This window comes from Prionailurus bengalensis, chromosome B2 (genome assembly GCF_016509475.1).
Source record: "Prionailurus bengalensis isolate Pbe53 chromosome B2, Fcat_Pben_1.1_paternal_pri, whole genome shotgun sequence".
Classification (NCBI taxonomy): domain Eukaryota; kingdom Metazoa; phylum Chordata; class Mammalia; order Carnivora; family Felidae; genus Prionailurus; species Prionailurus bengalensis.
The window spans coordinates 30,067,939-30,079,301 of NC_057349.1; the positions used below are offsets into that span (position 1 = coordinate 30,067,939).

The 11,363-nt window shown below is 46.6% G+C and overlaps 1 protein-coding gene and 1 long non-coding RNA gene across 5 annotated transcripts; one reads left to right on the top strand and one right to left on the bottom strand.

Moving 5' to 3' along the window:
- Positions 1-81: 81 nt before the first annotated feature.
- LOC122489349 (patr class I histocompatibility antigen, B-2 alpha chain-like) lies at positions 82-3,549 on the top strand. Of its 3 annotated transcripts, XM_043591069.1 has the most exons (8): positions 82-219; positions 520-789; positions 989-1,264; positions 1,871-2,146; positions 2,263-2,370; positions 2,807-2,839; positions 2,993-3,040; positions 3,171-3,549. In XM_043591069.1, exons 1-7 carry the CDS (start codon positions 147-149, stop codon positions 3,007-3,009), a joined length of 1,053 nt encoding a protein of 350 aa, XP_043447004.1. In that variant the 5' UTR covers positions 82-146; the 3' UTR covers positions 3,010-3,040; positions 3,171-3,549. The 3 variants fall into 3 exon arrangements, with proteins under 3 accessions (XP_043447004.1, XP_043447005.1, XP_043447003.1); XM_043591068.1 differs by lacking the exon at positions 82-219 and having other exon boundaries at positions 235-789; positions 1,059-1,264; XM_043591070.1 differs by lacking the exons at positions 82-219; positions 2,263-2,370 and having other exon boundaries at positions 233-789; positions 1,059-1,264.
- On the bottom strand, positions 2,269-6,975 carry LOC122489355. 2 transcript variants are annotated; one of them, XR_006298897.1, is made up of 4 exons: positions 6,592-6,975; positions 4,714-4,720; positions 4,542-4,550; positions 3,443-3,544 (listed from the first exon to the last, which is right to left on the bottom strand). It is a non-coding gene; the product is annotated as an uncharacterized LOC122489355 (long non-coding RNA). The 2 variants fall into 2 exon arrangements; XR_006298896.1 differs by lacking the exons at positions 3,443-3,544; positions 4,542-4,550 and adding an exon at positions 2,269-2,391 and having other exon boundaries at positions 6,592-6,605.
- Between the last annotated feature and the right edge of the window lie 4,388 nt (positions 6,976-11,363).

Genomic DNA, 11,363 nt, shown 5'->3' on the forward strand with positions numbered 1-11,363 from the left:
TGGATACTAATGACGCAGCCCCGGTTCACACTATTAGTGTCCGGTTTCCGGAGAAGCCAGTCAGCCGCACCGCGGTTCCGGGTCATAAAGTCTCAGCACCCGCCCCTGGTACCAGCTGCGACTCACATTCTCTCCGGACGCCGAGGATGGGGTTCGTCATGCCCCGAACCCTCCTCCTGCTGCTGTCGGAGGCCCTGGCCGTGACCCAAACCTGGGCGGGTGAGTGTGGGGTCAGGAGTAAAGGGCCTCTGCGGGGCAGGAGCGAGGAGACCGCCCAGCGGGGATGCGGGACCCACAGGGAAGGTGCCTGTCTTCCGCCCCCACCCCAGACCCCCACCCCAGACCCCCACCCGCCTCCGAGCCCGCCCTGGCCTGCCCTCCCCCGACCCTCTCGGACTCCGCCCTGCTCTCCCCTACTCTGGTCCTCCTCCCCCTGCCCTCCCGGCCGACTCCCCCTGGGACCCGGGCCCCGCGCGGGGAGGAGGGTCGGGCGGGGTCTCAGCCCCTCCGCGCCCGCAGGCTCCCACTCCCTACGGTATTTCTACACCGCGGTGTCCCGGCCCGGCCGCGGGGAGCCCCGCTTCATCTCCGTGGGCTACGTGGACGACACGCAGTTTGTGCGGTTCGACAGCGACGCCCCAAATCCCAGGGAAGAGCCGCGGGCGCCGTGGATGGAGCAGGAGGGGGCGGAGTATTGGGACGAGCAGACGCGGATGGTCAAGGACCACGCACAGACTTTCCGACTGAGCCTGAACAACCTGCGCGGCTACTACAATCAGAGCGTGTCCGGTAAGCGGGCCGAGTCCAGGGCACGACCCCCATCCCCACGGACGGGCTGGGGTCGCCCCGAGTCTCTGGGTCTGAGCACAGCGGCGAGGTCACAGGACCCCTGTCCCCCGACACCGAGAAGAGCCCGCACGAGCTTTGAGGCGGGTTTACTTTCGGTTTCACCTTAATCACTGCTGTTCTGGGGGCGGGGCGGGGCCAGAGTCGCACAGCCTCCAGAGAATGTATGGCTGTGACATCGGTCCTGACGGCCGCCTCCTCCGCGGGTACAGTCAGGACGCCTACGACGGTGAGGATTACATCTCCCTGAACGAGGACCTGCGCTCCTGGACCGCGGCGGACACAGCGGCGCAGATCACACGCCGCAAGTGGGAGGTGGCCGGTGAGGCGGAGCGCTGGAGGAACTACCTGGAGGGCACATGCGTGGAGGGGCTCCCCAAATACCTGGAGATGGGGAAGGAGACGTTGCTGCGCGCAGGTACCGGGACCGCTGGGCCTCCCCGATGGCTCCTCCACTGGGGCTGGCTTCCCACGAGGAAGGAAAAATGGACTCAGTGTCAGAACAGCGCCCCTCCCACGGGTGGGAAGAGGGACATCCGCCTCGGTGTTCATATTCCTGCTAGAGTGACTCACCTAGAGGGCGCTTTTCTCTCAAGGACAGACAGGAATCCACTCTCCCCAGCAGGGACTCAGGTTGAGAAACATCCCTGAAATAACCCATCAGCAGTTCCCTCTGACCCTGGCAGCCACCTTGTGAACCCTGACTTTCCCTCTCAAGGCCTTGTTCTCCCTGAGAACATGTTTGGAGATCTGAGTCTGGGTTTTCTGAGTCATCACCCTCCACCACAGTCAGGACCACAGTGTGTTCCCCACTTTAGATCTGCAGCCTCCCACCCGGGCTCTCTCCCTGATTCCAGAACTTAACAAGAATCAGGAGATCCCAAAGGCTAGACTTCTCTCTGGGTTTTGTGTTTCTTCCATCCAGACCAGTAGTCCTGTCCACCTCAGGATGGTCACGTGGATGCAGTTTCAGTGGCCCATAAAGCTAAACCACAGTGTGGATTCTCTGTTTCTTCTTCCTCAGAATCTCCCGACACACATATGACCCGCCACCCCATCTCTGACCATGAGGTGACCTTGAGGTGCTGGGCCTTGGGCTTCTACCCTGCGGAGATCACCCTGACCTGGCAGCGTGATGGGCAGGACCACACCCAGGACGCAGAGCTTGTGGAGACCAGGCCTGCAGGAGATGGGACCTTCCAGAAGTGGGCAGCTGTGGTGGTGCCTTCTGGAGAGGAGCAGAGATACACATGCCATGTGCAGCACGAGGGGCTGCCCAAGCCCATCACCTTGAGATGGGGTAAGGAGGGTTTGGGGTAGAGCCCCTGTCAGGGAACGCAGGGCCCTTCTGGAGAATTTCACAAAGTGAGGACTGAAGCCAGATATCTGGGCCTCTCACCTTCCTTCCCCTTCCAGAACCATCCTCTCAGCCCTCCATCCCCATCCCGGGCATCATGGCTGGTGTGGCTATCCTTGTGGTCACTGTGGTGGTTGGAGCTGTGATCTGGAGGAAGAAGTTCTCAGGTAGGAATAGAGTGGGGGGATCTGAGTTCACTTGTCCTGCTGGGGGGTTTCCTAGGTAGCACATTGTCCTGCCTGGTTCCTGGGAAGTACCATCCACACACATGTACCTGCCCACTCTGGAGCCATTACTAACATTCATTCACTCTGTAGCAAAGCACTTGGAAAATGAAGGACAGATTTTCACTTGGTACTTCTGCTGATGGGGACCTGATTCCTAGCAGTGACAGGACAGAGAGGAAGGTCCTTGTTCAGGACAGACCTCCAGCAAGTCAGGTGGTCCTGTGACCCAACACCTCTTTCTTCATGTGTCCCAATCCTGTCCTGGGTGTTTAGTCAGAACTCTGGAAACTTCATTTTGGACCAGGACTAGGAGGTTGCTCTAGAATCCCATGGTCCATCTGTCCCAAGTCTCTAACATGATATTTTCTTCCCACAGGAGGAAAAGGACCAAGCTACTCTCACGCTGCACGTAAGTATGGAGAGGATGATCCCTGAAACCTTGGGATAGTGTAGACAGGACCTCATAGGGAGGTCCCTGCCGCCCCCGCCCACCGCTGCTATAAGCTCCTCCTTTAGTCTCATCTCCTGTGGTTCTGATCACATCCTGCTTGTTCTACTCCAGGTGATGACAGCGCCTAGGGCTCTGATTCGTTTCTAATGGCTCCTAAAGGTAAGACTCTGGAGGGCCTGAAGTGAGGAGGGGTGGGAGCACTAAGGACACTTTGACATGCGGAGGGCTGTTGAGAAATTGTCTCTTATGTGACTGACTTAAATCTGTTAGTGATTAATTTTTTCCACAGTGTGAGACCCACTGCCTGTGGTGCACTGAGCGATGCAGGTTCTGTTCACACCCCCACTTAGTGACATCGATATCCCCTGACTTTCTGAGGATGGTGTCAGAATGTGTCTGCGTTCCCATTAGCATATTGTGAGGACACAGGAGACTGCCCCCCCCCCCGCCCACCATGACCCCTCCCCATACTGATTCCTGTTCCCTTTCTGATCTGCTTTCTTATTCCAGCAGAGGTAGGGCTGGACCGTCTCCATCCCTGTCTTCATTTCATGTTGGGCAGAGTATTGTTGCCTTACTTCCCCACTGAAAATGAGAATCCAGATATGAATTGTGTTTTGTAATTCTTGGCATGTGGGGATGATGAGATAATAAAAGAGAGGACTTGTGAAGTTGAAGTAGAAAAGAAATGAAAGCACTGAGAACCTTCAGAACCTGTGTTTTTGCTGTACTGAGTCTGGTGCAGGTGGGGACAGGAGAGAACTGTGAGGAGCCGAGCAGGGACAGGGCCTGTGTCCAGTTGGTGCTCAAGCACCATTGGTGTGACGTGCTCACTCCTCAGCTGGGTCATGTCTCTGCTCCTTGTCCTTGTCCCTTCTGTGGATACTTGTCTCACCAGGACCTGTGATCGTAGGGGCTTGGATGTCACCTGTCACCAGGACCTTGGGCAGCAAATGATTCCTGTGACTGGGTCAGCCCAGGCTCCGTCCTGGGTTGAGCCCTCAGCCCCATCTTTTGGGTGGTTTTTTTTTTACCTTGTTTCTGTGGAGCATCAGGCCTGTTCTTGCTCTTGTGTCCGAGTTCCTGTCTCATTCTTCCCAGGTGACCACAGCAGTTACATCACCAAGAGTCTTTTGGACTGACATTCCCACAGACCTAGGTGTGCTCTGCACACAGGAGTCTCTGGGGTTTGGAGAGATGAATTTTCAGTCATCCTTCCCTTCTCCTCCCTCTAGAGCTGTCTTCTGGATTATTCTTTAGATTCTGGAGGTAGAGAGGAATCCGAGAGTTTCTCATCCTTTTTCAACTTCAGTTAGTTTCTACCTTCCCTGCCTCTCTATGCCCTTTCCCTGCCCTTAGTTTAGTGATGCTGGTGTGGCTCCCATCCAAGTTCATGGATTTATAAAGCAGGGTCTAATGTAAACTTCTATTTGGTTGTGGAGAAAAGGCCCACTAGAGCCTAAGTACAGTGTTTCTGAAGACAGAACTGTAATTCTGTGCTGTGCTGTGCAGGGGAAACGCTGTGGGAGAGGGGAGCTGAGCAGAGAGAGGGAGGGAGGAGCAGCCCTGGGGAAAAGTAGAGGCACACTGATGGTGAGGTGGGGGCACTTTGTGCGGGAGCTGCCACGGACCGGCTGTGCCTGAGGCTCATCCAGAAGACAGAGGTCTTCTCCGCTGACCAATTGTTCCACTGATAATGTCGTGTGTCACATGCAGGACCCGCTATTTTTTCATCTAGGACACCTCAGTGACTAAGAAGAGGCAAACATGCTGGTCTTGTGGAGAATATGTCCTAGGGGTGAGGGACAGACTCCACTTGACCCTGGAACAACGTGGGGACTGAGGGCAATGACCCCATTGTGCAGTCAGAATTCCAAGTGTAACTTTCGACTCTCCTGAAACTTAACTACTACTACTAATAACCTACTGTTGATAAGAAGTCTTACTGAAAACAGGAACAGTCATTTAACACATATTTTGTACATTACATGTATATGTACATGTATTCTTACAATAAATTAAGCTGGAGAAAATAGAAAACATAAGAGAAACTTCACTGGCAGTACTTATTGTAAAAAAAAAAGTCCACATATCAGTGGATGTGCACAGTTCCAACTAGTGTAATTCAGAGTCAACTGTATATTGTATAAATGTGGTAAATAAGGGAAGTGTTTAAATTGGAAATTGGTAGGTGCTTTGAGGAAGTTGACCCAGAGAGTTACCTGTGGGGGGACAGGGAAGGTGGCTACTTTACTAGGGTGGTAAGTGTGAGCCTCACTGGGAAGCTCATCTCTGAGAGATGTGTGGGACACAAGGAGTTGTTGAAGAGCATGTCTCAGGGAGTTCTCTCCAGGCAGGAGAACCTCCAGGCACATTCACTAGGGCAGGAGTGTGTCCTGTGTTCAAGGAAGGGTGAGAGGCCACTGTGGCTGGAGCAGAGAGCATGTGAAATGTGGTCAGATGTCTAGACCTTAGGATTAGAAGGGTTTTCAGTTTTCTCTGAGATGTGGAGCCACCAGATGGTTTAGATCAGATGGTCCACCTGGGACTACTCTTTAGAAGCATTTGTTGCTGTGCAGAATCGAGAGGTGAAGGGCAAGTGACCAGTAGGGAAGCTGTGGGAATCTAGTACAGTGTTCCAGGAGGGGGATGTCGGATTTATATGGGGGTTGAAGAGAGAAAATAATAGGAAGTGACTGTGCTCTAGTTAGTGTGTGTGTGTGTGTGTGTGTGTGTGTGTGTGTGTCCTGGATACATTTAAAGATGGACTTTACAGCATTTCCTAATGTATTAATTCTGGGTTTTGAGAAGGAGGAATCAGGGACGGCATTCAATGCTTCAGACTGCAGGTAGAAATGAGGAGTGCCTTCCATGGAAACAGGGAGGACTCTGGAAGTAGGACATTTAGGGAAGCTGCGTCACAGGCACACAATTTAGGAGTGTGGAATCTGAGATTATTAGAAATACAAGCGAAGATGGCAGCTGGATATAGAGTGCAGGGTGGGAGAAATATCTAGGTTGGAGGAATAGATATGGAGGTGACACCATAGAAATGATGTTTAGAGCCTTTAGCATAGATGAGGTCACCAAGGGGATGATGGCCATAGAAGAGACAGGAACAGGACCAAACCCTGGACTTGTCAGCACTAAGCAAGCAGATCAGAGCAAACCTAGAGCACACCGCACAGTTCTGGTTCTGCACCTAGAAGGCACACACTCCAGGGAGACCCAGCCTTCAGTGTGCACAGGAATTTCCTGGACTGAGGAAGAGCTAGACAGTCTGGAGTAGAGTGTGAGATTCTGGGTTTATAACAAGGTTGGTGCTGCTTCTGGTCTTCAGATCACACACTGAGCACCAAGCACGTAAAGCAGGATTCCCACATGGCTGTGCCTCTGCCTCTCCTGTGGGGCTTATTAAGATTCCTGGGTCCACACCCAACACTCTAACATGGTAGATGGGGAGAGGCCTGAGCATTTTGTAACAAACCCACAAGCGATCCTGGGGTTCCACCAGGTAGAGATGCAGTGAGGTCATTGATGAGAGCCCTCATTGTGGGAAGGGGTCTTACATCCACATTTAAATGTTGTTGTTTTTTCTAGGAAGAAAAATAAGACCTGCTGGGAGATACATATTTTCTCTCCCATGGGGCAGAGCCAGGTGGCAGATTGAGGAAGTGGTTATCAGCTCAACATAAAATCTCTGAGATAACAAGAGTGTAGATCTTAAATGTTTGCACCACACCAAAGGAAATGGTAACTATGTGACAAGGTGCAGGTCTAGGGTAATGCTCTGGTTGTAAGCATTTTGCAGCATAGAAATGTATCAAAACAAGAGATTGTAGCCTTAAACTGACACAATGGTGTATGTCAGTTATATCTCAGTAAAACTGGAAAAAAAGTCTGAAATCATGCTCTCTGAAGCTATTGCCTGCATTGACTTCTGCCTCTTTGTGATACATGTGCACAGTTACAGAGACTGGGATGAGAGAGAATGTGGGGCCTTGTTCTATTTCAAGGAAAGTCACAAACCAGGCTTGAGGCTACACAGACGGGAACAGAATCCACAATGGACCCGAGGGGGAGGCTCACATATAGCCAGGGCCCTGCTCCTGGGTAAAGATGCCACCCTCACAACAGAGTCCCCTGACATAGGACACTGGATCCGGAGGCTGAGACTGCTGTTGCTGCTGCCCCTTGCAACTGCATGACACCACTGTCACTCAAACACCTGTGCCAAATGCCATGTAGTGTGGTCCCAGCCTATCTGTCCCATGTCCTGAGGCAGAGTCTGGCAGGTGATCACGTGACTGTGAAGTTTCATGACATGTCCAATGCAAGACTGGCAAAATGGGTTCTCCTCTCCATGGTCTCTGCCCTTCATCAGGATTTTTAAACGTGGAAATCTTTTATGTGGGAAGAGGGTACTAGTTCTGGGCATGGAAACTGGGGGCCTGGAATGGAAAAAGAATGACAAATTGCAATATTTGGAGCAGTGATTTGAGACTACAGCTTGATATGATACATTGTAGGCACTCAGGTCAGATTAGAGGAAGGAGTGACTAAAAAATGGCATCTTTCAACTTTTCCCCTTGATAGTTGTTATGGGATCCAGCTTTTGTCTACTCCAGTTGTACTCACAAGTAAGTGGAGTAGCACTGTCAGGTGATGAAGTGATTGTTCAAAATGTCTTCTCCAGCCTTTGTCTCTTCCTAAGATTAAGTAACCCAGATCTGTAACACTTCAGATGATCCTTATACATACACTGACACTTCATATTTCTCTGTACATGCCCGTATTTCTGGGGACAGTAACCAGAATTTACCAGATTTTATGTGACCCTCACAAAAGTCTAAAAAATCATTCCAGGTTAGACACTGTGCTTCTCCATGTCTGGTCCACGAACAGCTAGTAATCAAACTGTTTTTAGCAGATCCAATGACTTGATATACAGGCTTATTTTTGTGTTGATTACCAGTCTGAGACAGGATAAGGTTTCACTTTCATTTCTGTCTCTATCTGTTTGTGGGCTGATGCACATTCACAGACCAGCGCTGGCTCACAGAAGACACAGATCACCATTGGTTTAGGTAGACTTGTATTCTACCACCTTGTCTGGTGCTGGATAAATTGCAGAAATGAAACAATTGTGAATGGGGATCCTCTTCCAATAACACAGACTAAGTTTTAAGGCTGCCTTTTCCTATAAAAACAACTAATAATGATTTTATATATATATATATATATATATATATATATAATACACACACACATATATATGTATATATGTGTGTGTGTATTATATATATATGTATATATTTTATACATATATTTGGGTGATGTGTATACATATCACCCCCCAAAAAAATCAAGAGAATAATCATTTAGGCCAAAATATAATCATGGGCAAAAAGCCAGGGATGATGGTTGTTCTGATACTTAAGGTGTATTTCAAATCTAGAAAATCTTAGCTTGCTTCTCAGGCTCATGAACTGAATAGACAGGAAATAATGCTCAGAGCTTATTCATGTGAGGAGCATGAGAAACATCCCCTCCCTGAAAATATGGGAACCTAAGATACATAGATTCATATCCTCTAAAAAGGGTGACACAGATCAGATTGGCTCTATCTTGAAATACAAGAAGACATTATTGTAAGGAGATTTGCTTTGAACTAGCACAAAGTAAGCAAACAGCTATTTCAAAGAATTTGCAATGACAGACTAACACTTCTGTGATTTGTAGTCCAAATTTCCTTTGCTATTTTGGACCAAAATACCTTCAAGTCATTACTTTAGTTTATAATTGTCCTGGATTGATATTGACTCAAATTTATAAGAGAGAAATAAATTTCTCTAGAGAAATCTACATTTATCCAATGTGTCAAAAAATGTACACAAAGAATTGCACAAAGAAAAAGAGCAACTCATAGCATGAAATGTAAAGTATAAATGGGAAAAAGACTATGATTGAGCAACTTTAGAGAATATAGGTAGTAAAAAGGAGGTCATAAAACTTCAATATTGCACTCATAGGACATAAAAGATAACATGACCAGGATATGATGTAAATATATAAATATATGTTATGTGACTAAATATTATATATATGACATAAAGAAAAAAATCACAAAACTGAAAATGTAGAAAAAATGGGAAAAGAAAATCACCCTTAAGAAAATAACTACAGGGGCGCCTGGGTGGCGCAGTCGGTTAAGCGTCCGACTTCAGCCAGGTCACGATCTCGCGGTCTGTGAGTTCGAGCCCCACGTCGGGCTCTGGGCTGATGGCTCAGAGCCTGGAGCCTGTTTCCGATTCTGTGTCTCCCTCTCTCTCTGCCCCTCCCCCGTTCATGCTCTGTCTCTCTCTGTCCCAAAAATAAAAATAAACGTTGAAAAAAAAAATTTAAAAAAAATAATAAAAATAAAAAAGAAAATAACTACAAAATAGATTATATTATTATATAATTAACATATTACAACATGAAATATGCACTTAATAAATGATTATCAGTAAAAGAGGAATGAGTGGAAACATGGAAAACAAAAAGTAAAATGACATCATAAATCCATCTATGTCAATATTAGCATTTCATGTAAATGTCTTAAATAAGTCAATCAAAGTGTAGATGGTTGGACTGAAAATAAACAAGATCCAACTATGTTGTCTAGAGTAGACACACTTGAGATTCAATTACAAATAGTATAAAATTAAAGAAATGGTTCTGCAACTGGCAGTGTGGAGCCTGCTTGGGATTTTCTCTTTCTCCCTGTCTGTCTACCCCACCCCCACTCACAGTGTCTCTGTCTCTCTCAAAATAAATAAACTTTTAAATAAATAAATAAATAAATAATGCTAGTAAAGGGGTGCCTGGGTGGCTCATTTGATTAAGCATCCGGCTTCAGCTCAGGTCATGATCTCATGGTTCTTGGGTTTGAGCCCCGCACTGGGCTCTCTGCCATCAGCAAGGGAGCCCATTTCGGATCCTCTGTCCCCCTCTCTCTCTGCCTTCCCCCCGGCTCACTCTCTCTCTCTCTCTCTCTCTCTGACACACACACACACACACACACACAAACATTTAAAAAATGCTAGTAAAGATAAACAGCAACATTTTATAATGATAAAAGGGTCAAATTATCAGAAGGAGGAAACAACTCTGAATATATATTCACCTAATACCTCAGCACCAAATACATGAAAACAAAACAGACAGAAACTGAGAAATAGGCAATACAACAGTAATAGTCAAAAACTGAAATATATCACTTTCCATAATGGAAAGAACATCTATGCAGAGATCAATAAACATAAAGAAGGCTTGAATCATACTATAAACCAACAGCAGAAATTTGACATTTATTGAACATTCCAACCATCAACAGAATATACATTCTTTTCAAATGCATGTGGAGGTTTCTTGAGGATAAACCATATGCTAGGCCATAAAACAAAACTCAACGAATTTAAAAGGATGTAAATAATGCATAATATGTTCTCTTATCACAGTGGCATGATACTAGAAATCAGTCAATAACTGGAAGAAATTTGGGAAACTCAAAATATGCAGAATTAAACAACACACTTCTACATAATCAAAGGGTAAATGAGATATCACAGTGGGAATCACAGAATAGTTTAAGATTAATAAAAGTGAAGACAGAGTGGGGTGTCTGGGTGGCTCAGTTGGTTGAGTGTCCCACTCTTGATTTTGATTCAGGTCATGATCTCATGGTCATGGGATCGAGCCCTGGGTTGGGCTCCATACTGAGCATGATGCCTGCTTGGGATTCTCTCTCTCCCTCTCTTTCTACTCCCCTCTCAAAATAAATAAATAAACATTTTTAAAAAGAAACATATCAAATCAATTACCTAAATTTCCACATTAAGTCAAAGAGAAAAGAGGAGCAAACTAAACCAAAAGCAAGCAAAAGGAAGGAAAAAGGAAAGATTAGAGTGGAGATGAATGAAAAACAGAAAAGAGAATAAAATAACAATATATAAAACTAACTAAGTTAAATGTGATCCTTTGAAAGATCAACAAAACAGACAAATTTTCAACTAGACTCACTAACAAGGGAAAGAGAGAGAGACAGAGAGAAAGAGAGAACTCAAATTATTGGAGTCAGCAATGAAAGAGGGAATTTTATGACTGACCATACTGAAATAAAGAGAATTATATGAGATTATGATGAACAATTATGCCAAAAATTAGCTTACTTAGATAAAATAGGCAAATTAATAGACACAAAGTACAAACACTGACTCAGAAGAAATGGACTATCTGAATATACCTATAATGAGGTAGAAGATTGAGTCTATTGTCAAAAATCTACCCCACAAAAAATGCTACCCCAGTTCCAAATGCTTCACCTGTGAATTATACCAAATGTTTAAAGAAATAATAACAGCTCTTTACAAAACCTTCCAAAAAGGAGAGGAGGGAACCCAACTCCCTCTATGAGGCTAGTATTATTCAGAGACCAAAA